This window comes from Pipistrellus hanaki (assembly GCF_964339955.1).
Source record: "Pipistrellus hanaki genome assembly, chromosome: 1".
Classification (NCBI taxonomy): Eukaryota; Metazoa; Chordata; class Mammalia; order Chiroptera; family Vespertilionidae; genus Pipistrellus; species Pipistrellus hanaki.
This window is the reverse complement of record NC_140503.1, coordinates 182,206,316-182,234,121: the sequence shown is the minus strand read 5'-3', so window position 1 is coordinate 182,234,121 and position 27,806 is coordinate 182,206,316. Positions and strand designations below refer to the sequence as shown.

Here is a 27,806-nt window from a genome sequence, read left to right as displayed (position 1 = left end):
GGGGGAGCCAGGACACCGCGCCGGGCAGCGGGTGAGGCGCGCGGAGGCTGCGGCCCAGGGCACCTCCCCCCGGCTTCCCAAACCCGGCCCGGTCACACCCGAGCGGGGGGAGATGGAAACAACATCGGCCCAACTCTGAGCCCCTCAGGAACACCACCAACACCTTCCCGCCTCGTCCCCCGATCCGTGCCCTCCAAGTCTCCATCTCCCGGAGCCGGGCCGGGCGGAAAAAAAACAACAACCAGCGATGGCGGAAAACCTGAGGAAACTGGTCTCCAACGACTTTTTACGCACCATGTACGAGAACCTGGAGCGCTGGCAGAGGGATTACAACGTGAGTGGGCGGCGAGGGAGAGCCTGGGCTGGCTGCGCCTCGGGCGCCTTACACAGCCCGCCGCCGCCGCCGCCGGGGGTTGGTGAGGCCTGACGTCAGGGGGCCGTTTTTTTGCAAAGCCCCGGTGATGGGGGTCCCTACCAGCCACGCACCCGGGACGCGGGGAAGGAAGGACCGACAGGTGTCTGCTGGCGGCGCCCTTTTCTTCCCGCGACGCGAGGTGGCGCTGCGGCTGCGCTCCGGCGTGGAGCTCTAGGGAGCGCAGTCCCGGAGTGGTAACCAAGGACGCTGGCAGCCCTAGCAACGGGGAAGGCCGGCGATCTGTCAGGGGTCTGAAGGTCAAGCCCTTCACGCTCTCTCCCGTCCCTTCCGCCAGCAATCCACCTCCCTATGGGCATCTCACCAGCAATCCACCTCCTTATCATCTCGAAAGTTTTTTTTTTAAATTTTATTATTATTATTATTATTATTATTATTATTATTTTTTACTACATTTCAACCCTGCTTCTCCGAAAGTTTCCCACTAGAAGGATACCCAGGAGTTACATCAGAATAGATTTTTCTTAAAGAACACACCCAGTATTTATTACCCAGAAGTGAGTGAAACGGTCACTTCTCAACATTGCGGTTTCACTGGTGTGTAGGTAGGCATGGCCTGTAGTCGTAGCTTCAACACCAAGGCAGACTTCAGAAGGCCTGTTGCCAGGGCAACTGTCAGAGGCCAATATCTGTCAGCAAACCCAGAGCGATCTCCAAGTCTTTACCCTCCTCTCCCCTCAATCCCCACGCGGGCTCCCATTGCCCCCTGCAGAAGGTAGAACTCCATTGCTGAATTTACTTTACATTTGGTCCGTCCGTCTTCACTAAGATTCCACTCTTAATAGCAAGTAGAACTAACTGGGAGGCAGACAGAGCTGGGGACCCGGACTCAGCACCCCTAGGTTCTAGGTCTGGTTCTGCTTGGTACTAGCTGAATGACCCGGCCGTTTATGTAACCGCCCTGGGTGCCAGTTAAAGGGGAGAGACTGGACTAGATCACACATAAAGTTCTCAGTTTGTTGAGTCTACATCCACTTGTTTATAAAATCCCACAGGAAAATGCAACTGGCTGCCATCCTGCATCCCTGGCGTTCCCACTCACGCTTTAACCAGAGCTCCCAGGGTGCGTGGGTAATCCAAGAACTACCACAGCGTTCTCCTGGGCCTGCCTTCCTAGTGTTAGCGTTTATCCCCTTTGTCCTCTTTTAAAGAACCCACACTGACGATTCCTTCTCCAAGATTGCAGGAAATGAAGATTTACCTCTTTATCACAAAGGCCTTAGCCCCCCTCTCCCTGTTCCCCCTTTAAAAGTGCCTCCTTGCTACAAAGTCTCAGAATAATTGTTAGGCCCTATGACTGGACATCTCCCTCTGAAGGTTCTGCAGACCCCCTAACCTGTCCCCACACAGCATCATCCCTATACCTCTATCTTGTTTCCAAACCTCCCAATGTCCTCCTCGGGTAATGACAGCATCAGCGGGATCTTAGTAGACCCAGGTGTGACATGAGGCTCAGAAGGACCTTTAGTGGACCTTGGCATCTCCACAGCCCTCAACATTCATCAGCCAGATGTTAGAACTGCCAGCAGACTCTCTAATCCAAACTCTAAGGAGTCTGCTTCTGCCAGGTTGATTTTTGTGAAATGCAAAGCAAATCTGACCATGTCATACCCATGCTTCTTTATTACCCTGCTAAATCTTTCAGGGATGGAATGAAGCCCAGAGGCCATGTGACAAATAGAGTCCTTTGCTATTTGGTCCCCGGACCCTGAATTCCACTTTCCCCTGTCATATACCTCGTTTCTTGCCCTGCTACCTGCTGTTTCTCCCCTTGAAATGCCCTAACCCAGTGGTCGGCAAACTCAACAGTCCACAGAGCCAAATATCAACAGTACAACGATTGACATTTCTTTGGAGAGCCAAATTTTTAAAATTTAAACTTCTTCTAATGCCACTTCTTCAAAATAGACTCGCCCATGCTGTGATATTTTGTGGAAAAGCCACCCTCAAGGGGCCAAAGAGCCACCTGTGGCTCAAGAGCTGCAGTTTGCCGACCACTGCCCTAACCTCTTACCCTTCACCCATCATCAGTGTGCGTTTTGCCTCATTCAGCAGTTCACTATCCACCCGGAACCCTTAATCAACTTGTAAGGTAATTATTTAACCCAGGTATGTTTCCCACCCTCCCTCCCGCTTCTCCAGCCCGTGAGCTCATTAACGGCAGGCATCATTTCTGAATTTTTAGTTATTTTTAATATGGTGTTGTGTCCTGAGCTGCCAGCCCAAGTCCTTCCATCCAATAGAAACTCAATGATTTCTGAAGGAAGGAATTTTGAGAGTCGGTGCTTTGGAATTAGGAGACGGAATAATTAGGTAATACATGTATTTTATTTACCTGTGTGAGTACATGTTTGGTAATGCGATCCTATTGGAACTTGAGTATCTTGGGCAATGCTTTGTGTTAGAAGTTGCGGCGAGTTGTGACAGGTCTTGAGAACAGGAACTGATGGTATGTTCTCTTCTGTTATTTAAGTTGTGCAGACAAACATTTGGCAAACATTGGGCAAGGCAAAGGAGCATCTATAATAATAAGAATGTAATATGCTAATTAGACTGGACGTCCTTCCTGACGATCTTCTGGATGAAGCTGGGGCTGTGAGGGAAGCCGGGGTCCCGGTGATGGAGGGAAGCCCGTTCCGGCAGCTGGGGGAAGGAAGGCCTACTCTTGCATGAATTCCGTGCATTGGGCCTCTAGTATAGTAATAATACCATAATAATTATTTTAATTATTGTGCATCTCCTCTATTCTGCACCTAAGTTAGCTCGTGAGGTCAACCACCTCCTAAATGCAAACAACGGCGGCTCATATTTGAAATTTATTTTCTAAGGCAGTGATCGGCAAACTCATTAGTCAACAAAGCCAAATATCAACAGTACAGCGATTGAAATTTCTTTTGAGAGCCAAAAACTGACTTCTGCTCATGGGCCACGAAGTTTCCATCGCACTGTATGTGCCCGCCCGCACGTGGTATTTTGTGGAAGAGCCACACTCAAGGTGCCAAAGAGCTGCATGTGGCTCGCTGACCACTGTTTGCCGACCACTGTTCTGAGGGGAGGTGACTAGTAAGTGGAGAACCAGATTTGAACCAATGTCTGCCTTGTTCCTAAATCCACTGCTCCTTTCAATACCACATGCCACTTCAAGGCACCAACTGTTGAACACTTCTATCTCAGGTGCTGAATATGCATTATTTTGATTTAATTCTCTTAACATTCTGCAAGGCACTACCTATCCTTATCTCTGGAGAGAAAATGGGCTCAGAGAGGGAACAGCATCACATAGAACCTGTGACAAGTGGCAAAGCTGAGATGCTCCTTCAGGTCGGCATGACCCGAGCACGTGGCATGGTCTAGCCAGGGGACTGAGAGGGGAATTGAAGGTCAGTGTTACAAGTGCAGGAGTTAAACAGCAAGAGCAGGGAGCTGCTGGTTCAACAAGGAAGGAATGGCGCTAGCTGTGTAAGCTGTGCGCTCCAAATGTTCAAATCCACTCAGTGTTAGGCTAAGTCACTCATTCATTTATTCACCCAACCATCAAATAGTGTTGGGCCCTTGGATTTGCTATGGATACTAGTGGCAAGTGATACAAACATGAGAAAGGCAAAATCATTTTTTTTTAAAAAACACATAGTCTTCTTAGGAGAAAGGGAGAGAGGATGAGACAGAGAAGCAAATGGCTAAAACAGAAATCAATGCTACAACAGAGCTCGTCACCAGCTATTATTTACCAGGCATGGAAAAGCAACCGGCAGACCCCCTAAGCCAGGGGTCCTCAAACTTTTTAAAGTGGGGGCCAGATCACGGTCCCTCAGAGAGCTGGAGGGCCGGACTATATGAACTACTAATTCCTACTGTAACACCTCGGCTGCGCTCACTGCCCAAAAAACCTGGCGGGCCGATCAGACTCCTCTGCGGGCCGCATGTGGCCCGCGGGCCGTAGTTTGAAGACCCCTGCTAAGCAATGATGAGTCCATCCTATCCAAACTCCTTGGGAGGCCCTCCAACCTCTCTGGCCTCCTGTGGTAACCTTGAGAACCAAAAAAGTTACCAAACTCCTTTTTGTTATATGGCCTTTGCCCCTGCTGTTCCCACAACCCTACACGTTCCCTCTCTAACCTCTGCATTTAGGACTTAGCTTAGGGTCTCCTCATCAGAGAGGCCTCCCCTAACCACCCTTCTCATTCCCTCTCCCTCACATCATCTAGTCCTCCCTCTACTCCCTCTAATCACCATCTAAAGGTCAATATCTGGGTGGGGGTGGGTGGAGGGGGTTGGTGGTGAGGGCATGAGTGGGGGGTGGGGAGCAATAGGAGGATAAGGACACATATATAATACCTTAATCAATAAAGAAAAAAAGAAAAAAACAATAAAAAAGGAGAAATAAAACAAAATAAAAGTATTGTTTAGTGGTTAAGAGCATAGGATCTGGAACTAGGCAGCTAAGGTACTGATCTCAGTTTTGACATTTTGTTAGCTAAATAGTCTTGGGCAAGTTATTTAACTAATATACACCTCAGTTTTCTGAAGATGTAAATAAAACAATGGTACTTCTATCTTATAGTGTACTATCATGGGGCTTAACTGAGCTTATAAATACAAGCATGAATAGTGCCTGGCACTTAGGAGGGATGTAATAAATCCAAAATGAGTGAATTGTCTTATGTTCATGCACCCATCTAATACTTACTGTGCTTGAATAAAATAGAGACTAGAGTGCAGGGCTGGAAATACAACAGTGAATGATCAGGGCAGGCACAGCCTCTGTCCACAGGGCACTTCCCTTGTGCTACCGATACATGTTTTTCTTGTCAACTTTTGGCTAGAGGTCATCTCAACTTTTCTTATTTATTCCAGTTTCTATCCTCCTCGTAACACACTTCCTGTCTCGGGGTTTATAGTGCGATTACTAGTGGCTTGAGATGACATATCAATACACCCACATGATTGGTTGGTTGCTTACAGTTGTGTCCCTTCCTTTAGTATTAGACTCACTTAGAGGTTTAGCTAGAAATAATAGCAGCTCACCAAGGCGATGACAAAGGCAGGATAATAGCGAAAAGACCTACCTCTTGGCTTCTTCGTGTTCTGCTCTTACTGCTTCGATGTTCCACAGCTACTGAACTAACCCTTTCCCCTAGTCTGCCTATTTTCTTCTCACCTAGATTATACTTCCTCTTGGAAAGTAGTCTTCTCTGACTTTTCAAGAAAATGGGCTCTTGAGTAGACCTGTGTTCACCCCCATGGTAAGACTTACTATTCCACCTCAGGATAACTGTCTATCTCACCTCAGGATAACTGTCTATCTCAGTGGTCATCGGCAAACTGCGGCTCGCGAGCCACATGTGGTTCTTTGGCCCTTTGAGTTTTTAGCAAAGGCCAGCTTAGGAGTACCCTAATTAAGTTAATAACAATGTACCTACCTATATAGTTTAAGTTTAAAAAATTTGGCTCTCTAAAGAAATTTCAATCATTGTGCTGTTGATATTTGGCTCTGATGACTAATGAGTTTGCCGACCACTGGTCTATCTCTTGTCTCCCCCACTCATCTGCAAGTGCTATATGGCCTGGCTCATCTTTTTTTGTCTTATTCTCCATTATCCTCAACCCAGCAATACCTGTTTACTGTTAACAAGTAGTGTTCTTTATGTACATACCGAACTTAGGTAGAGGACAAGAACCAATAAAACACGAGTTAGGGAGCAATGATTTGTACAGTTATAAAAGGCTTATTCACTTTATGAAAGGACTTGTTGCAGGATTCTGTTGAGTAATGAATGAGTCAGGGTTAACGATGTTAAAATAACTCTTAAACCTCAGTGGTTCAACACCCACAAATACACTTTCTCAATTATGTAACAGTCATTGTCAGTGTTCAATTAGCAGCTTCCCAAATCCTGTGGCTTTACCACCCGCTATGCTTTTGGGGTCCTCTGCAATTGGCTGGCAGATGGGGCAAGCAAAAAAGGAGAGAATGCTTCAAGAGGTTTTCTTCGGGGTCACACCCCAAAGTGGCACACATCACTTTCCTTCCCATGGACCTGAACTCACACGGTTACAGGGCCCCACAAACTAGCTGGGGGAAGCACTCTAGCCGTGTGCCCTGGAGGCATGGCAACCGTGTTTTGGTGAATGCACAGCCATGTTTGCCTCTGGGAGCATCCCAGAGCCAGGCAGCCCTGGTATGAAGTGAGACCCTTATCTACCTGCCGGGGGAGTGAGGAATTAGACTGATGCCTACTCTTTTGGCTTTGCAGACAAACTCATGTGATCAGAATCTAAGTTATTGCCTGGAATTCATCGAACAAGTTGCCAAGATGCAGGGACAACTCTTTGGAATCCTCACTACAACAGCTCAAGAAGGTGAGAACGGCCTCGGCTTTCCCATCCAGCCCCCACCCCTTTACTCTGTGTGCTCTGAGTTGGCGTGCTTGGGTTTCTCTCGCTGACCTGGTCTGTGGATTCTAGGAGGACGTTATGATGGTGTGGAAGTAATCAAATCACGCCTTTTGCCTTGGCTGGAGGCCTCCTTTACCGCTGCTTCCCTGGGAAAGCCTATTGACAGCAAGGTCCCCTCTCTACAGGTAAGGATGCTAAAGGATTCCCCTTGCTTTTCAGCACCATGGTCAGGCTCCGTGAACTCAAACATTCACAAGATACACTGTTGGGACTCAACTCTACTTAGGGAGTTGGGACGGGTATAAAAGGCGAGTTCCTGTTTATAGTAGTATGGGGCACATTAGGTTGAATTTTCTCTTAAGACAAACCTGGATTTAAATCTCAGCTTGGCCTACTTACTAGTGGTATGGCTAGGCAAATCAATGAGCCTCAGCCTCCTCAGGTATAAAAAGGGCCTGGGGATGATCTACATCTGAGACATTGCTTGGCCCACACTAGTCATTAAATAGTAACTTTTAAATGACCAATTGGTCCTCCAGACAGGGTACCAAGGGGTTCAGGAGAGAAAGAGATTATTAGATGGGGAAAGCTCAGCATTCTATTCTGAAAGAGTGAAATACAATTAATTGGAAAATTCCAAGATAAGAAGGAAGCTCAGTTCTGGTAGACTGACAAAGGGTCTCATAATTGGTGGTTGATCTTGGTGGTTTCCATGAACAGTGTCAGTGTCTTTAATGGGGGAAGATCAGACTGGAAACAGAACACATACCTTGCTTAAGGCATTGGCATTATTATATGTGGGTAAGCAAGACATTAGTGACCTTGATTTTAAATGCTTACATGGATCTCCATAAATTTCTTTCCAAAATTAAAGCATGTTGAGCAGGCTGTTCTAAGCAACAGGGCCTTATGAGGCAGTGGCTGAAGGATTCTTCTTTGGAGATCACTGGACAGAATTCTTGTCCCTCTTCTATAGTCCTGCGGAGGTTGTCTAACCTTTATTTTTTAGTGTCCACATTTGCTAAATGGGGACAATGCTTTTGCTGGCCTAATAGAGTCATTATGAGAATTAAACATGATAAGCCCGAGAAGCAATGTATATGTGGTAAGTACAATAGTCATCCTTTGTCTTTAAGCAATTCCTCCTTTTTCCCCCCACTAAGGATTTTCAAATGCTTTTGAAATTTTTACCCCATATGCATGTTATTCTGGGTATAGACATATAGGATGATATTTAAATGTCTGTTTTTAAAATCGAGGTATAACTTAACTACAGTGACATCCATAGGTTGATGAATAGTGACAAATGCATGTATCCAGGTAACTCACACTCCTATCAAGATATAAAACATTTCCATCGCTCCAGAGCATTCCTGTGCCACTTCCCAAGCTTGCCCCTCTGTGCCCCCAGGGCAACCACGCTTCTGATTTTTATCACTCCAGGTTAATTTGCCTGCAAGGGAATGGGGCATACATTATACGCTCTTTCGTGCTTGACTTCCTTTGTTCAGCATAATCCTTGTGCAATCTGTCTCTGCTGTTTCATGTATTCTGACTATTTTTTTTTTTTTGATGTGTGTATCTTTCTAGGACACATTTGAGAAGGAGAGACTGAAAGAGGTTGGTAGTCGGGAACGGGAGATGAAACAATTACAAGTGGAGCTGAGCTCAACTCATAATCAAATCAACCAGATTCAAGACGAGTAAGAGGAATGCAAGTTGTCTTTTTCTAAAAAGAATTGCTTATTCTTCATTTAATTTTTAGGTTTGAAAGGAGGATCATATAAAATGTAGACATCTGCTAATGAGTAATAAGTAATATGGTGTGTGTGTGTGTGTGTGTGTGTGTGTGTGTGTGTGTGTGTGTTGGGAGTCAGTGCCTTTGAACTTGGGGCCAGGATTTCCATATGATCCCCAAGGCCCTGGTCCCTTTGGCTCCATTCCCGAAGCCCCTTCTTTTCCATAGGCCTATTGTCAGCCCATATTTGTAAACAGAGAAAGATTGTTATATGAAAGTCTGTTTTCAGGGAGGGAAATGAGAAAAGATATGGAGGGAAACGGCTAAGGAGGGTAAATAGGAAAATTAAGAGAAGGAGAGCAAAAGCAAGATGAAGCAGGCTGCACTTATTTGTTTGTTGTACTCACTTGGGGGTGGAACTGAGAGATCAGACTTTTTAAATGATGAGTAATTCAAGATTCTGGAATAACTATTCGATACAAAAAAGTATTTTAAAAAGTTAAGCAGGGTCAGGCAGCATACCAGATGCTTGGCATGTACAAAACCAGGGCAGCAAACTCAAGGAATCACTGCAAAGAAAATTGCGAACTTTGGGTCATACTTGAGGAAGAGATAGCCATGATGTGTATGAAGCTGCATTCAACACACCTCACATGAACCCACCCATCACTAAGGTATTCCTCCTCCCACAGCATCGTTCCATTGTTAGCATACTATCTGGGACAGCAGGGGATTCTGTTTTTAACTAGTTCAGGCTTGTGATGGGATAGGAGATGGCATTCTGCCTTGTTCTCTGATGAGCTTTCCGCTAATGGAAAACATCTCTACTGATTTAGAAAATTGCCTGATTAGAAAAATACAAGTTTCTTTTTCTCAAAATGCATACAATGAATAAGAGTATAAAGATGAAAAAAAAAAAAGAGAGATGAAAATCACTTGTTATCCATCCTGGTTAATAATTTGGTATATTTTACTCCAGATCTTTTTCTGCGTGTGTGCTTGCATGCATCTCCACATCCCTTCTCCCCACATCCATTTTTCTAATTGGAGCCATCATCCATGAGCAGTTTTATAGCTGCAACAAAGTTTACAACTGTGAGGTACAAAAGGCATAATTCCTCTGAATTAAAAAAAAAAAAAAAACAACCCACCAACATTTTATTGATTTTTCACAGAGAGGAAGAGAGAGGATAGAGAGTTAGAAACATCGATGAGAGAGAATCATCACTCAGCTGCCTCTTGCACACCCCCTACCGGGGATGTGCCCGCAACCAAGGTACATGCCCTTGACCAGAATCGAACCCAGGACCCTTCAGTCCACAGACCGACGCTCTACCACTGAGCCAAACCTGTTTCGGCTCCTCTGAATTTCTGTAACTCTTTTCAACTAATGTCAGCTGATCTGGAGTGGGGTGAGGAGGATCCTTAAATGTGCCACTTCCTTTCTGGTTTATTGTAGTTCTTTTTGTGTAAATATTCAGTTAATTCCAAGTTCAGACTTTCCTTAGGGGCAGTGTTTGCTCTCTCATGGGTCTACTTTCCCTCCTCCCTCCTTAGAATGACATCTAGGGGTGAGGGATGCTTGCCTGCCCTCCTCGCACCGGAGAAGAGGGGATTTGGTCTTGCTCTGCCTGCTGGGTTCTTGTTTGCTTCTGTTCCTCCTAGACACTAGTGTCTTTTGCTGCTGGAGGCTGAGTTGTGGCTTGTCTGGTTAGGTCACCTAGGGGCATTTACTGGCCTCTGCTGCTGACGACCAGGTCTCTCCATTTGCCTATCGATGCTTGGGAGTTTGCTGATTCTCTCTTTTATCAGTAGCAATAGGAGCCAGGTTCCTACCCCTCTCTCTTGTCACTATGGCTCTGTAGTTAGCTATAAGGGGCACCACGAACTGAGAAGAAAAGGACAGTATGCATTTTTAAAACTTTTTATTTGGAAGTAATTTCAAGTACAGAACATTTGAAAGAATAGCACTAGGAACACCCATATCCCCTTTCCTATGCCCTTTCCCCTATTAGCTTGATGATGTGTGTGTTTCTCTTTATCTATAATATGTTCATGGCCCCATCCCCCACCCTTCAATTGGAGGCTGCACACTGGAGGGTGCTTGTTGCTTTTCTCTGAATTTCTTAGTTTCGTTTTTGTTATGAACTCATATGTGGCTCATATTCTACTTTTATTGAAGGCATTACATATGATGGGGGCTGTTCTCCCCTTTTGTGGGAGTCATCTTCCCCCTCCCCCACACCTTCTCTCACTCTGCCTATCTCTGTCTCTAAAGCCAGGGTGCTACCTGTGGTGGAATGAGTAGGTCTGTCCCAAGGAGGTTCCCAGGCCTGTCCTTGAGGAGACCAGTTTGGTTGTGACTCAGTTCCCAAGGTGTCGATTCCAATACAGTGCTGAGTGCAGACAGGCCTGCCCAGGTGTGATGAACTCTGGACATGGAAAGACTGCCACATGCTAATGGATTTTATGCCTGGACTCTGGTTAGGAGTCTCGCTCTCCTGCATTTCCGACACCCAGTCTATGAGAACAGAGTTGAATCTGCCTCCTAAGCATCCTACACACGTGTCCCTTTCTTTCTGTTGTACTGCCCTTGCCCTGGTTCAAGCTGCTGACCTCAATTCATTGCCTTCCAACGGGGTTCCCTGTTCCCATTCTTAATCTACTACTACAAGCCATTTCTCACATGGACAATACAGATGCATTTTTACTTTATGAAGTCATCACTCTGCTTAAAAGCTGTGAGCAGCCTTCCCAGGGCTCTCACGGCCCTGCACGGTCTGACCCTTTCTCTCGCTTCACCCTCATCTCATGCCAGACTCCCCTCACCTAGTCTACTGTCCATTTCTTCTTCACTCTGAGGCCTTTGCCCGTGCTCCTTCAGAACAATGGAAGTCTTCCGTGGGCTCTTGGTAAGGCTGGCTCTTGGTTATCTTCCGGCCTCAATTTAAATGTGACTTCCTGAGTCTGTCTGTGACCACGATACAGCAAAAGGTCTTTCTTCTTACCTTCCTTAAGTTCTTTTTCACAATGACCTAAACATAGCACTTTCCACAATTTGGAACATTTAAACACTTGTTTGCCTATTTGTGATCTGATGAGCTGCGTATTTGTATTGATGTTTTGACACTGTTGTATCTTTAGCACCCAGCATTGTGCCTGGCGCATAGTAAATTCTCAGTAATTTGATCAATGAATGAATAAGCCCATAATACAAAATTTAAAAAGCTGCTCATCAGCTTAAAAACAATTCTTGGCACATGAATATTCCTCTTTTCTCTCTGTATGTCAGCCAAGGGTACCAAATTAACATGTATCTTTGCTTATTTGTACATGTACTCACACATATATACCATGTTTTGAGAGGAAAAAAACCTACTTTAATCCTGTCCATACTCTTTCATTTCTTAGTCTATCTTGTCCTTTTAATTTTTTACAGTTTTCTCTTAATAAAATGTTCATTTTCCCATATATACTTTAAAAAAAAAACCTGTAACATATTCACATTTGAATTAGATCGCAACATTTTCCTTTCAACTTCAGTAGGCCTGGAGTTATTGCTACTATGGCTTTGTTTTAGACTTTAGACATTTTGTTCATTAATTCTCAGGGTGTTATTTTTTTGGGGTGTGTATGTGTGTGTGTATGTGTGTGTGTTTGTTTTGTTTTATTTTTAATCTACATTGTGACAGGCACTGTTTTAGGTGCTTGGGATAAAGACATGAATAAAATAAAATCTTTGCCCTCAAGTAGTTCACAATGTGTTTGTCATTAGGTTGTAAGTGTGAGCTGAGTGTGGGAGGGGCCCAGAGAAGGGGTGACAAACTTCACTTGGGAGAGTTAAGGGTGGTAGAGAGTAGCACGTGAAGGATGAGGACAACTACGAGTTTAGTTAGCAGTTGCTCTCTCTTAGCCGCAGGACTTCTGTGGTGAAAGCGATGTTCCCGGGAGGTAGGGTCAGCTAAGTCAAGAAACCTTTGTCAACCCATGATCTCTCCCTGCACTGGGGCGACTTAACTGAGGACCATTGGTCTTCATCCATCGTCATCCAGCACATTCACACTTCCTTTTAAATTTAGACAGACTTAAAGAAATAGTATAATTTACTATGACATCTACAATGGAGAGAGTCATTAAAACTAGCAGTGACTGAGCTATGCAGAAAATGCAGGAAACTTGTGCTTAGTAGGTGATGGAAGTCAGAGGCAGGAAGATATGAAATAGTTGGTAGTCATTGGTAGTCAAGTCATTGAAATAGTCATGGTAGTCAAGTATAATTGTGGAGGGCTTTATAGGTGGGCAAATAATCTTTTTTTTTAATTTAAGAAGTCTGGAAAAATTAAGTCAAATTCAGCTTTATAGTGCAAAGTAATCAGAATAGGTATTAGTATATTGCATAAAAGTGAAGATTTTATTTAGTAAGGCAACCTAGGGACTTGGTATAATTAGAACAAATGAATTAGGAGGGTGAGAAGGAGGAATTGAACAAGTATTTTTGTCCTTTACATTTTAATGTTAATAATTATTACATAGTCTTTTAGAGCATACTAGATTTATAATTTCTTTGTGTTGGACACTGAGGAAGGGTATTAGCATGCTTTTGCATATAAGCATATTACAATATTTGTAATGTCATCTGATTGAATGCAGATGTCTTATAATTTGATCTTGTTTATGTCAAATTTATATCATATGCTAAAAATTCCCAAGAGAGAAAGAACCTATGCCTTGATTTAAAAAGTCTGCCAATTTTGGAAATCTGTCTTTAGTTACTGATTTCTCTTACAGTCTGGCTGACACTCCAAAGATTACTGAAGCAACCAAGAACAGATCGGCCATATCCCTTTTGGCTGCAGAGGAGGAAATAAATCAGCTAAAAAAGCAGTAAGAAAAAAAAAAAAAAAAAAAAAAAAAAAAAAAAAAAAAAGACAGGAGCATTGCAGCCTGCTGATTAATCTTTGCATTTAGCTTTTTTGGTGTCCCATTACAGTATGAAAGAATCTGTTCACAATCAAAGAGGAAAGGGAACAATATTTTTATTAGTGTTTTAGATGTTTTTCTTACTACAAAAACATTACCTATCTAGAGAATTTCCAAAGCACAGTGTAGTATAAAGGAAACTAAAGACCCTCTCATAATTCCAGAGCCAGTTTCTGTTACCATCTGACATTTCTTCCAATTCATACATTAGAAATAGAGGTAAGACTGCAAAATAAGTGAAAGTTTACAATTTTGGACCCCATTTGTTCAGTTAATATTGTTTCCCTCCCTCTTACTAAACAAACAAACAAACAAACAAACAAACCTTCTGCATCCATGTTCAATCATTTGATGTGCTTCCTTAATATCAACTATTTACTTTGATACCAATTTTCAGCATTGGAAATAACATTGTGATGATTTCTGTGGCAAATCTTAGTTAAAATTTCTGGGTATTCTCTAAAGATAAATTTTTAGAAGGGGAAAACAAACACTGATCATTTAAGTTATATACCTTCCTTGATTTTCATTTTGATATTCCCTCCATCCCCAAAGAGCAAGTGGACATTGTATTAAAAATATTATATACATATATATGAATATATACATATTAATATACACACACACACACACACACACACATATGAATACTGTTCTGTTGCATCACACATGTTCCAATTGTTCTTATTTCTTCAGGAATCCCCCCTAAATTTTAGCTTGGAGTACTCTTCTATTTTTCACTTCAATCTCCCTTTTCATCACTTTGATCTCTTATTCCTATTTGATATACCTTCTCAAATGCATTGATCAGACCACTCAGTGACTCTGTTCTTTACTTTGAATACTGCTGTTGCATTTTTAGCTTCTCTACATCCTTCTCAATCTTACCCCTTACGCTTCCGTCTGACACCATTGTCATCTCCACCCCAGCATGTCCTCTTCTCGTGGCTTGTGCTCCCGTTTTACGATGGCCATGCCTCTTTGTATCTTTATGAGGATGCCAGTATGATTTCTGAAGCTCCGTTTGTTTCTGTAATACATTATTTTCGTAGGTCCCAACTTCCACCTAGTCTTGCAGATGTTGTTCAGTTTCCATTGTAGTCTCTCCCCATAGCTCATAATGTCTTTGCCCAGCTTCTGGACTAGGTTTTGGAGGTCAAATGCTTCTAGAATTCTGTGTGGTTCATATCAGCCCAGTCTAGAATGATATGACTATAGGCCCACCCTGCTTTTGCTGGAGGGTCTGCACAGCTATCTTTTCTTCAGAAGTATTTTCCAATGATATGATTATATCATATGCTAAAGAGGTGGAGTGGCCCCCTGACCCTGCAATCGACTCTTTGCTAATCTCTGTGTGTTCCTATGTATTTCCTTTAGGCGTGTCCAATGCAATAATGGCACACAAACTAGAGTAGCCTGTTTTAAGTATGCCAACTGTTGCTTTTTACCTTCCCTCCCTCCTTCTTTCCCTCCCTCCTTCTTTCCCTCCCTCCTTCCCTCCCTTCCCTCCCTCCCCTCCCTCCCTTCCCTCCCTCCCTTCTCTCCCTTCCCTCCCTCCCTTCTTTCTTGACTTAAAAAAATATATATATTTTTTCTCTTCAGGCTTAAATCACTTCAAGCCCTGGAAGAGTCCCGCCACTCATTGCATAGAGCCTCTGGGCGGCGTAAGAGCACAGATCGAGGTTCAGAGCGAGGTTCAGAGCGACGTTTAGAGCGAGGTTTAGAGCGAAGTTCAGAGCGAGGTTTAGAGCGAAGCTCAGAGCGAGGTTTAGAGCGAGGTGCAGAGCGAGGTGCAGAGCGAGGTGCAGAGCTGAGGACCTCGGATTTGAGGCGATCGGAGCATCGCAGCATCGACAAGCGCAGCGGCTTGGACAAGCGCGTCTCTGGCTTGGACAAGCGTGAGCGGTGCGACCCCGAAGTGATATCCGATTATGAGAAACAGGTCCGCTCGCTGAAGGACGAGATCGCAGCTCTGACGGCCGAAAACTCTGCCCTCCAAGGAAGGTCCGACACCTCCTCACAGATCTTCTCCCCTAAGCGCTTGTGTTAGTGAAACAACCAAGTAACCAATACTGTGGTTGAGAAACCAAGGAAAGTGATACCCTTGAACCCAGGCCCCAACAATATGGGAAGCTTTGCATGGTAAATTGTTCTTTTGGGCCCTTCGGAGAGAAATGACCTCCTGGATTGCCAAATCCGGGCACTCATAGATGTGGGGCTGGCGTTGTAAGGCAGGAGACTGAGCAATATGGGAAAGGGAAGCTCTTTTGGCTTGAAACCAGAGCTGAGAGGGCCCGGAAGGCAAGAGGTGGTACCCACACTGCCAGGATGTTCCATGATATGAGGCCCCTTCTCTCTCTCTCTCTGTCTCTCTCTCTTTTAAAAATATATTTTATTGTTTTTTTACAGAGAGAAAGGGAGAGAGATAGAGAGCTAGAAATGTCGATGAGAGAGAAACATTGACCAGCTGCCTCTTGCACACTCCCTACTGGGGATGTGCCTGCAACCAAGGTACATGCCCCTGACCGGAATCGAACCTGGGACCCTTCAGTCCACAGACCAATGCTCTACCACTGAGCCAAACCGGGTTTCAGCATAGGGCCCCTTCTCTTAAGGCCCAAGAGTGCTCTGTCCCTGGAGGGACCAGCTGTTGTCTTGCTGGAGGGTAGTTCCTTCTGACAATTGTTTGATGCAGATAACAGCTTCTGTGGCATCCCTTTCTGCTGATGGACAGACCTCAAGGCAGGCCTTGAATTCAAACAGTGTTGAGTGAGGACCAAGCAGGATGTTTCTCTCTGCAGTCGCTGCATGTTCCTCGTGCTTTCCACCCGCCTCCCATGCCAGCCTGATAACACGCCCTGATTCAAGTTATTCAAGCCACCCCCTGCCCGGTCCCCATGTCCCTAAATGCCACCTTAGTCTTTCACTTTGGGGAATTACTCCTTCAGAGTTGTGCTGCTGCTGGCTCATGTTGGCTCCTAAGAACATACTCTGCATTTCTTTCTTAAAAAAAAAAAAATATATATATATATATATATATATATATATATATATATATATATAATCTTTTACAGAGATAAAGGGAGAGGGATAGAGAGTTAGAAACATCGACGAGAGAGAGAAACATTGACCAGCTGCCTCTTGCCCACCCCCCACCGGGGATGTGCCCTTGACCAGGATAGAACCCAGGACCCGTCAGTCCGCAGGCCAAGGCTCTATCCACTGAGCCAAACCGGTTTCGGCCTACTCTGCATTTCTGCCTCACTCGGAGTTTAGTGACATCACACACTTTGCCCTATAGTGTCTTCCACAGCAACCTCCTTTTGGGTGGGGGCCCATTGTCGTTGGGCTAGCTAGTCTGGGAATTTCCCTTGGACTCGGTGGCCATTTACTGATATGGCGCTTTCCAATTGGCCAAGTACTTCCACAGGCATTAGCTCACCTGCTCTTCCCACCCCCCACCTCTACCCCCATCCCCAACAGAGCAAAAATGCGGTGGGTGGGAGCCTGGGCCTAAGCTTCGCAGGGGAGAGAGGATTTCAGCCGCTCCAGCTGCTGTGACGAGGTGGGAGCTACAGCACAGATCTTCCTCATTGCTCAGTGTGCATCTCATTTTACACCGCATGCTCCCCAAGGCTGGGGCACGCGGCAAAGACCATCTGGCTTCCCCTTGACCTCTGGCTTCCCAGCTGGGTTACTCCAGGCCAGCCCTCTACTTCCTTTTCTGAGCCCCCAGCTCCTCATCTGTAACGTGGCCAGCATCAGTGCTGGCCTCACGGGCTGCAGCAGGCAGGCTGCACTGAGAGTGCTTTATTTACCGAGCCTCATGCACCGTGCAAACGAGTCTCATGTCAATGCTGTGCTCACATTTGAGGCCCCGTGGAGACGCTGCCCCTTGTCAGGCCCAGGGGGAAGGGCGGCCCCGGAGGCAGCGGCTCCTGAGCATCCTTTGCAGCGGATGCGGGGAGAAGCAGAGCCCAGGAGGGACGGCATCCGAGTGTGTCCCCGCTGATCCTTGCTTCCCCGCAGGTCCACCCGGAGCCAGACTCCCAGCCCGGGCCCCCGCAGCCGCAGCCCGCCGGCCCGCAGCCGCAGCCGCAGCCGTAGCCGCAGCCGCAGCCGCAGCCGCAGCCTCAGCCACGGCCACAGCCGTCCAGGCAGCCGCAGCGGCAGCCGCAGCCGCAGCCGCAGCCGCAGCCGCAGCCGGTCGGGCAGCCCCACCAACGCGACGGTGAAGATCCGGACGCCCTCCCCGAACCGCTCCAAGCTGTCGAACGGGGCGCGCAAGGCGGCGCTCATGTCCCGGTTCAGCGACGCCTACTCGCAGGCGCGCCTGGACGCGCAGTGCCTGCTGCGCCAGTGCATCGACAGCGCCGAGAGCGTGCAGCGCATCATCTACATCGCCACCGTGGTGCGTGGCCCGGGGACGGCGGCTTGGGCAACTGAGCAGCACAGCCCCAAAGGACTTAGATCCTGAGGCCCCCGCAAGAGCCTGGGGCTTCCATGCGTCCCCATCTGGGAGGAGGCCAGATGTCAAGCTACTTTTCTCCCTCCCTCTCCCTTCTCTCCCTTCTCTCCCTTCTCTCCCTCCCTCCCTCCCTCCCTCCCTTCCTTCCTCCCTTCCTTCCTTCCTTCCCTCTTTCCTTCCTTCCCTCCTTCCTTCCCTCCTTCCCTCCTTCCCTCCTTCCTTCCCTTTCCCTCCTTCCTTTTTCCTTTTTCTTTCTTCCTTCCCTCCTTCTGTCCTTCCCTCCCTCCTTCCCTCCCTCCCTCCCACCCTCCCTCCTTTCCTCCCTTCCTTCCTTCCTCCCTTCCTTCATTTATTCCCTCCCTCCCTCCCTCCCTCCCTCCCTCCCTCCCTCCCTCCCTCCCTCCCTCCCTTCCTTCCTTCCTTCCTTCCTTCCTTCCTTCCTTCCTTCCTTCCTTCCTTCCTTTCTTTCCTCCTTCCTTTCTTCCCTCCTTCCCTCCCTCCCTCCCTCCCTCCCTCCCTCCCTCCCTCCCTCCCTCCCTCCCTCCCTCCTTCCTTCCTTCCTTCCTTCCTTCCTTCCTTCCTTCCTTCCTTCCTCCCTTCCTTCCTTCCTTCCTTCCCTGCTTCCATTGCAAGTATTTGGGATGAATCATTTTTTCTTCACAATCAGTAACTATTCATATGTATCAATATATTGATAGTGACCAGACATTTGTTGAAGGGGTTATAATAATAAGATAATCTGGAATGGGTATATACCTTAGTCCATGTGCATGGAATCTTCAAAATGGGCATAGATATACCAGTGTATATAAGCTTGCTATAATGGCTATCATTTGATTGATTGCCTTCTGTTCTTTGAAAAATCAGAAGAGTAGTTACTCACACTGGGAATATAGTTACTTGAACATGGCAGATTGCAAAGTGCTCATCTGTAATCCTTAGTTCCCAAAGCAGTTAAGGGTTGTTCCTTGGGTACTGTCTTGAGATACTGAGTTCATCGTGAGAACAATTAAATTGTAAACGAAAAAGGGCATTGGTATGAGAGCAGAAGGATCAGAATCTACTGAACTTTATCCTGTATTTATGAATTTACATCAGGAGTCAGCTAACCAGGACCTGTGGGCCATATCTGACTGTGACCTATATTTCTAAGAAAAATACCACCCGAGCTAAGATTAAAAGAATGATTTTTTTTTAAAGGGTTGTTAAAAAAAAAAGTGACAGCCTCAGTATGTGACCAGCAAAGCCTAAAATAGGTACTGTCTGGCTCTTTCCAGAAACAAGTTTGCCAGTGCCTGGTTTGAGAATTACTTACTGGGTTGGTTAAAGTTCTGTGAGCATAGAAGCCATGTCTTGCATGTATAAGTAGATTTTCTCAGGGCTGACTATATCACAGGCATTTAATAAATGTTTGTTGAATTAGTGTATGTCAGGAAACATGCCCAACACCTGATACATGTCTATGTATAATAAACACTAAATTGATCATTTTCTCTTATTTCTTGACAAGTAATATGGTGTTACTGTGGGGTCATAGATAGCATCAGCTAGCATCTGCCAAGCATTTATGTAACCACAGGTGATTTATTTCCTGCACTGTACTGTCCTGCTCTCCATGTCACCAAAACAATGGTCCGCTATCTTAAAATGAGTGAATGTGAATAGTCTTATTTGTATTTATATCCTTTTCAAAATTGAGAGATATAATTTTCTCCCAGATTAAAAATAGTTTTGACCCACTGTGTTTAGTTGTCAGAAAACCTATATGATGTTGAATTTTTGATGAATTTCTTCATTCCTTGCTTTGGACCTCTTTGCCCCCCCTGGTCTCACCAAATAAATTTGCTGCAATTTTTATGTGCAGGAGGCATTCCATGTAGCTAAAATGGCATTCAGACACTTCAAGATCCGTGTAAGGAAATCTTTGACACCGTCTTATATAGGGGCGAACGACTTTGAGGATGCCGTCATGGATTATATAATCTGTCACCTTGATCTATACGATTCCCAAAGCAGTGTCAATGTAAGTGTTGGGTCTCTTATTGGGGCTAGTTTGCTGCTAATGATATTTACACCGAATTCCAGTAACTCAGAAACCCATTCAGTGCTTCTTCGAGGTAATGGAAAAGCAGAAACGAGCAGCCTGCAAGTTACTTTGTAGAACCAGCCAATAATGGCAGTTTCTTTCTCAGACATTGTATGAAGAAAATATTTTGAGCTTGTTGGTTCTATTCTTTAAATCAGTGATTTTCAACCAGCATGCCTCGACACACTGATCGCTGCATGAGTTTTTAAAACATGAAATACCTGACTAGTTTAGTTAGGGGCACTGACCTCTTTTCCCTTAGATTGTCAGTAAAAAAAATGACAACAGTCAACACAACAATATAGCTGTCCACTGTGAATGAATCAAAATTATATCTATAGTTTTTGGTCAGGTCGGTAAAAAAATAAATTTTTTGAGTGCCACAGAATTTTAGTAATTTGTTTGTGTGCCATGAGATGAAAAAAGATGAAAAAAGAAGATGAAAATTACTTCTTTAGTTGGGCCCTTAAGATTGGAAGATAGAACATAGTTGTTCCTAAGATTTTGGGAAAGATAGGTATGGATTTGCATCCTGGCTCTGGCCACTTACTGGCTGTGTGACCTTGCACATTTACTTAACCTCTCTGTTCTGTAGTTTTCTAATCTTTAAATGGGAACAGCAAAAGTCATGACCCCATAGAGTTCTTGAGAGGCTTAAGTGAAAGAAAGCAGGTCATTTGCTTAGCACAAGACCAGGCATATAGTGAACTCTCAATAAATGCAGGCTATTATAATTATTATTATTATAGATTATGAACAAGTCAGAGTTCTGTGCAGGCATATCATATAACTTGCCCAGAATTTAAAAAAGGGGAAAGAATAAATAAAAGATACTAAGGGTTTTTTCTTTCTTTTTAAAAAAATATATTTTATTGATTTTTTTACAGAGAGGAAGGGAGAGGGATAGAGAGTCAAACATCGATGAGAGAGAAACATCGATCAGCTGCCTCCTGCACACCTCCCACTGGGCTTGTGCCCGCAACCAAGGTACATGCCCTTGACCAGAACCAAACCTGGGACCCTTCAGTCTGCAGGCCGACGCTCCATCCACTGAGCCAAACTAGTTAGGGCAGGGTTTTTCCTTTAGTTTTTTTTTCTTTCTTTTTCTTTTTTTTTTTGTTGAGACTCCTGGTTGTCAGTATGTCATTCATATTCTGCCATCTTTCCCCTCCTCCTATTCACGAGGCTTCCTCCTTTTAACACATGTACTCCTTCTCTCGTTTTTAGCTTGCTTCCCTCACACTTCCTTTCCCCACCTCCATCGGTCACAATGTCCTTGGGGTTGTCAGAGGGTCGGGCCACAGGATGGTAACAAGGGGATGCCATCTTTTTTGTTTTTCAGGACGTGATTCGAGCCATGAATGTCAATCCCAAGATTTCATTCCCTCCGGAAGTTGACTTCTGCCTCCTCAGTAACTTCATCCAGGAGATATGTTGCATTGCCTTTGCGATGCAGACGTTAGAGCCACCCCTGGATATTGCATTTGGGGCTGATGGGGAAATGTTTAATGACTTCAAGTAAGAGACATAGGAGCGGAAGCTAAGGAATAGAAATAAGGGACCTTGTCTCTATTTCCTGGGAATGACTTAAAGAACGCTGGGTGGGGAAATCAACAGCGGCTACCTGATTTCCAGGCCCTGCCACGGACTTCTCTGTTACTATAGGGCAGGGCCCTCTCCCTGGTCACTTCCCTTCTCAGTCTAATGGGCTTCAAAAAAGACTATATGATTTTCATTGATCATACTGATCTTGGGGAGAATTAGTAAGTACCTGGAGCCTGTCTGTAACATTTTAAAAGAAAGGCGCTATGTAAATACAAGCATATACTACTTTTTATTGTTTAACACTTTTTATTGAGGTATAATTAGCATATAACTCTATATTGGTTTCAGGTGTACAACATAATGATGTGATATTTTTATGAACTGCAACATCTGTCACCATACATGGTTGCATAATTTTTTCCTTGTGCTGAAAACATTTAAGATTTGCTCTTTTAGCAACTTTCAAATATGCAATACAGTATTATTAACTATAGTCACCACAGTGTACATTACATCTCCTGACTTACTTATTTTATAAATGTAGGTTTGTATCTTTTGACCCCCTTAGCTCATTTTGCCTCGGGCAACCACTAATCAATTTTTTGTATTTATGAGCTAGGTTTTTGTTTGTTTGTTTTTTAGATTCCTTGTTTGAGATCATATGGTATTTGTCTTTCTCTTCTGTCTTATATCTCTTAGCATAATGCCCTTAAGGTCCATTCATGTTGTTGCTAATGGCAAGCTTTCATTCTTTTTATGGCTGAATAATATTCCACTGTTTATGTGTATCACATCTTCTTCATCCATTCATCCATCAATGGACACTTATATTGTTTCCATATCTTTGCTATTGTAAATAATGCTGCAGTGAACATGGGGGTGCATATATCTTTTCGAATTTGTGTTTTTGTTTTCTTCAGAAGTGGAATTGCTGGATTCTACGGTAGTCCTATTTGAATTTTTTGAGGAACCTCCACACTGTTTTCCATAGTGGCTGCACAATTTATGTTCCTGCCCACACTGCACAAGAGTTCCTTTTTCTCCACATCCTTGCCAACATTTATTTCTTTCTTTTTTTTTTCTTTTTTCTTTTTTATAATAGCCATTCTAACAGGTGTGAGGTGATATCTCCTTGTGGTTTTGATTTACATTTTACTGATGATTAATGCTGTTGAGCACGTTTTCATGTACCTGATGGCCATTTGTATGCCTTCTTTGGAAAAACATTCAGATTATTGGCCTGTTTTTAAATCAGAATGTTGTTTTCTTTTATTGGTTTTTACTGCATTATTTAGACCAGGTTTCTCAAAGTATGGTGCATAGATCACCTATATTAGAATTGCTCAAGATATTTGTTAAAAATGCAGGTTCCTGGATCGCACGCCGTGATATTTTATGCAGTGGGTCTGGAGTGGGGCTTGGGGATCTGTAATTGAGCAGGCACCCAGGTATTCTCTCTGCACACTAGCATGTGACAGTGATGCTCTTGACTCTTTCATCTAGGACCATTAGGTTTCTACCAGGGGTTTCATGGTAAATATTTCCTTTATAAATGAGAAGAAATTAAGTTAATTTGGAACATTTTACTGGGATTTTATGAGGTCTTATGATATAGCTGGAGATGATCTGGGAGGAGACCAGATGTCAAGCTACCTGGGCTCCAGTCCCAGCTCCACCACTAACGAGCTATACTATATCTGTCTTTTCCGATGGTCTTTCCTGTGGGTCATGACCCACAGGTTGAGAATTGCTAACAGGGTCGCCTAAGACCATTAGAAAAGACAGATATTTACATTACGACTCATAACAGTAGCAAAATTACAGTTATGAAGTAGCAACAAAAATAATTTTATGGTCGGGGGTCACCACAACATGAGGAGCTGTATTAAAGGGTAGAGGCATTAGAAAGGTTGAGAAACACTGCTTTAGAGGATGCCTGTTCCCACTTAGAAATATTCATCTACTTGCCTGGCCAAGTGGCTCAGTTGGTTCAAGCCTCTTTCCGTATACCAAAAGGTTGTGGGTTCGATTCCTGGGTAGAGAGCAGGTATAGGACTCAGCTGATAAATGTTTCTCTCTCATCGATATTTCTCTCTCTCTCTCTCTCCCTTTTAATCTGCATGGTGGTTAAAATAAGAAACAAAAGAAAGAAGGAAGTATTCATCTATTTTGGTTTATGAGGTCTGCACATTTCCTAAACCTCTGACAGGCCTCCTGCGCAGGCAGATCTTGGAGCATCCTGTGGACTGTACTCTTGGTTGGCTGTGGGGTGGAAACTGGAGTTCCTAGTAATTGGATTTGGTTCTCCCTCTAGGACTTCACAGAACAAGCATAATTCTTAAATTAAAAAAAAAAAACCTCAAAAAACAAAAAACTCTGGCAGCCTTTCACACATTTAAAAGCAATTACTCAAATTCTCCTCCTTCTGGCCTCATGCCTTCAGGTTTTTTCCATATGTAGGGGCTGGGGGTTGAGACTTCTTGACAAAACATCTGTTTCCTTGGCCTGTGCTTCATGCTCTGCTGAGCATCCCTTGTTAAGAGAGTGTGCACACTGAATGCAGTCCCCTGGTTTGGACTGGTCAGTCTGGAGGGACCGACACACTTTCTATTCTTATTCTCTATTAATTTAGCTAATTTTAAAAGTTATTTTCTTCTTCTTTCCCCCAGACCCCCAGCCATATAACACTGTTTACTCATTTTGAGTTCAACTGAAATCTGTTATTATATTTTTACTTGGACTGTGTAAGTCATTTGTTACTTCTAACTTTGTAGTTAAATTTTTTAAAAGATTCAATTGCAGGACCCCATAGGTATCCAAACTACATGCTGTGTTCTTCAGCTTATTTTTCCCAGCCAATCAAGCAATTTCATTAAAAAAATACTATTTTATTGATTTCAGAGAGGAAGGGAGACGGAGAGAGAGATAGAAACATCAGTGATTAGAGAGAACCATTGATCAGTTGCTTCCTGCACACCCCACACTGGGGATCAAGTCTGCAACCTGGGCAGGTGCCCGGACCAGGAACTGAACCATGATCTCTTATGTTCATAGGTCAACGCTCAACCACTGAGCCAAGCTAGCCAGGGGAGCTATTTTTTGATATTGTGATCTGTGTTTTTTTTTGTTTGTTTGTTTGTTTTGTTTTTTGACCCACTCCCCACCTTTGAATGATTTTTCTATATTTTATGCAAATCATTGATGACAATGTTGATTTATCATGGGATTGAGAGAGCCCTTTGCACCTTCACTCATGTTCTTATGGGTTCATTAATTACCTCTCCTTGGATCTGATTCTTGAACCAGTTTCCAACCCATTTACTTGAGTTAATCACCCAATTACATTTCTCCTGTTTTGCCCACAAAGGTAGCATGAGAAATCTTGCAGGAAGCTTATGGGACTTCCCATGGTCTCTAGCATTTCCTTGATGTTGTTGTTTTTTTAAAATATTTTATTGATTTTTTTTACAGAGAGGAAGAGAGAGGAATAGAGAGTTAGAAACATCAATGAGAGAGAATCATCAATCAGCTGCCTCTTGCACACCCCCTACTGGGGATGTGCCCACAACCAAGGTACATACCCTTCACCGGAATCAAACCCGGGACCTTTCAGTCTGCAGGCCGACCCTCTATCCACTGAGCCAAACCGGTTTTGGCTCTAGCATTTCCTTGAGTTGCAACTCTTATACCATATTTTCTGGTGTATAAGATGGAAAATACGGTATAAGACCCCCTAATTTTACAGTTAAAACATAGGTTTAGGCCTATATTCACTGTATAAAACTACCCCCCACTTCAAAGATCTGCAGGTAATTTTTGTGCAATTTTGGTCTTTTGCCCCCGATTTTCGGTTGACTTTTTTTTCGTTTCAAAAGTCGTCTTATATGCCTGAAAATACGGGTAATCTGGAGAAAGAGAAGGGCACAATTAGCCGGATGTGACTTGTGACTAGTCCATGGGGATCCTCTAATGACTGGTTCCTATTCTAAGGGCCCGAAAGCATCTCTTCAATAACAGAAACAGAATCCGTGTTTATCTACATCTGAGCATAATCAAAATGGAAGTTTACACTGCTGTTCCCTCTCCCAGGTGTGCTACCTAATTGCTTCACTTCTCTTTCTCCTTCTTCTGTGTGTTTAAAACAGGTACCGTCGCAGCTATGACTCGGATTTCACGGCACCCTTGATCTTCTATCACGTGTGGCCTGCCCTCATGGAGAATGACCTCGTCATTATGAAGGGGGAAGCTGTCACCAAGAGAGGGGCTTTTGTACGGTGGCCTTGCATTGTGACAATTCGTCCCAAGTGTTTGATTCACAAGTTCGAGAACATTTATACACCCAGAGATTCTATAAAAGGAAGCTCATAAAGAGTTGCTTGATAAGATTTCATACAAAGGAGAGTAAAGGGATTGGCTGGGAGAGAACAGATTCTTTTCTTCTGTTCTTCCACAATTCTTCATAGCTTCTTGGCAGCAATTTCTTTGCCTGCTGCTTTATTTATAAAATAGGCAGCTAATCCTATCTGCCTCCCCTATCTTAGCAATATTAAGCCATTATAAAGGCAAAACCTTTTGAGCTCACCTTACGGGAGGCCCTTTGTAACTCTAAGCATTTAAAAGGGATACATTTTCAGGATACAGTTTGCCAAATTTTTACTGATGAGCAGCCATTTTGGGAAACAATGAATGTACCATTTATCTCTCCTTGGTATGATGTGTGGAGAGGGGAGGGACGGAGAAAGAGGGGGCAGAGGGGATGGGGAGAGAGGGACCAATCGGTTTTGGAAGATTGCTTCCTGTGTACATGTCTGTAGAATGTTTTGAGCATGTTAAATAACTGGAAAGCTTTCAGAATAGAGTCCTATTGTGACTTGGTATTGGAACTAGTGCCCACAAGTGCTGGACATGATGTGAACACGATGGAGTTTTGACCCTGCCCTTCCTAGAAAGAGTTAAGTAAAATTTGAAGTGAAGCTCCTCATCCCAGATCAAAGCCACCATCCGGGTGACTTCTGTTCTGCACCCTTTGAGCGGGAGAACAGAGAATGTGCTTCCCCCCACATAGGGGAGAAGGGGAGGAGTGCATTGTAACAGAACTCAAGACAAGGGTTTTTGCAGCGGAAGCAGCCCACTTTAGCTCACTGTATCTCAATAAAACACTTGTGCAGTGGAAGCTGAGCCCACAGGCGTTGGGTTGTGTTCTGACAACCACATATGCTATGCAATGAAAGAGCTCACAAACCATGCTTCTTGCCCCTACAATAATCACCCCCTGTTAAAAGACTCTCACTGTAGACTGTCTGCAGTACAATTTAGAAGGAAAGGAGAAGAAATAGCCACTATTAGCAGTTGCCTTTTAATTTCCTTTGCTCACATCAAGCATGGCACCAACATTTGCCCAAGCTTAAAAACTCCTCATACAAAATGAGAATACCCTAAAAGGAAGAACTTTGAGAAGAAAAGTGTTGAGTGAAGGGAAATTTTTAAGAAGGCTTTTTATTCGTAAGATCTCGCTATAGTGAATATATGTATTTTTTCTTACTGATTAATTGAATTGAAGAGTAGGGGACAACAATGGTGGTTTACTTAGTCACTCAATTCATTCCATTCAACAATAGTCGCTCTGTAGACATTTATAACACAGGTGCTGGGGTTCAGCAGTGAACAAATCAGACTCAGACCCCTCCCTCAGGGAGCTTACATTCTCCAACACGTACGTCCAAACTTAATGTACTTTGCAACTTACTCATCAAAACAGAATCCTACTAGCACAAAGGGTTTGAATATCCTAAAGTTCGGCCGTGATCGTATAGTGGTTAGTACTCTGCGTTGTGAATATCCTAAAGTTCATTGTAATGGGATTTTATTTGAGAAATACCCTAAAGTTTTTGTCAAATATTGGGCAGCTATAGTAAATGTAAGGAGTATAGGTACCTAATACAGATGATAAGTAATGGGCAAATGTAATCATATCAGCAAAAGCTCTCTACCGGTGAGATGTGCATTTTGTCATAAGCCATGAGAACGTTTATGAACCATTGACTGTTTTTCTTTCTCTTTTTAGTGGAACTCTGTGCGACCCGTAACCCAAAGTCGAAGCAGGAGTTTAAGCCCCATCTGCCCCCGTAGCCATATTGGGATAAGCTTGGTTTGTATCTAA

General features: G+C 44.0%; 1 protein-coding gene across 1 annotated transcript; it reads left to right on the top strand.

The window, feature by feature from the left end:
• On the top strand, nucleotides 1-27,806 carry SPATA18 (spermatogenesis associated 18; the record flags this gene model as incomplete). The annotated part of the gene is made up of 11 exons (XM_084865857.1): nucleotides 1-334; nucleotides 6,688-6,793; nucleotides 6,899-7,014; nucleotides 8,420-8,532; nucleotides 13,356-13,451; nucleotides 15,150-15,551; nucleotides 17,577-17,958; nucleotides 19,880-20,038; nucleotides 21,444-21,619; nucleotides 25,792-25,915; nucleotides 27,711-27,806. The coding sequence occupies exons 1-11, from the start codon at nucleotides 248-250 to the stop codon at nucleotides 27,804-27,806; spliced, it is 1,857 nt and encodes a 618-aa protein (XP_084721983.1). The 5' UTR covers nucleotides 1-247.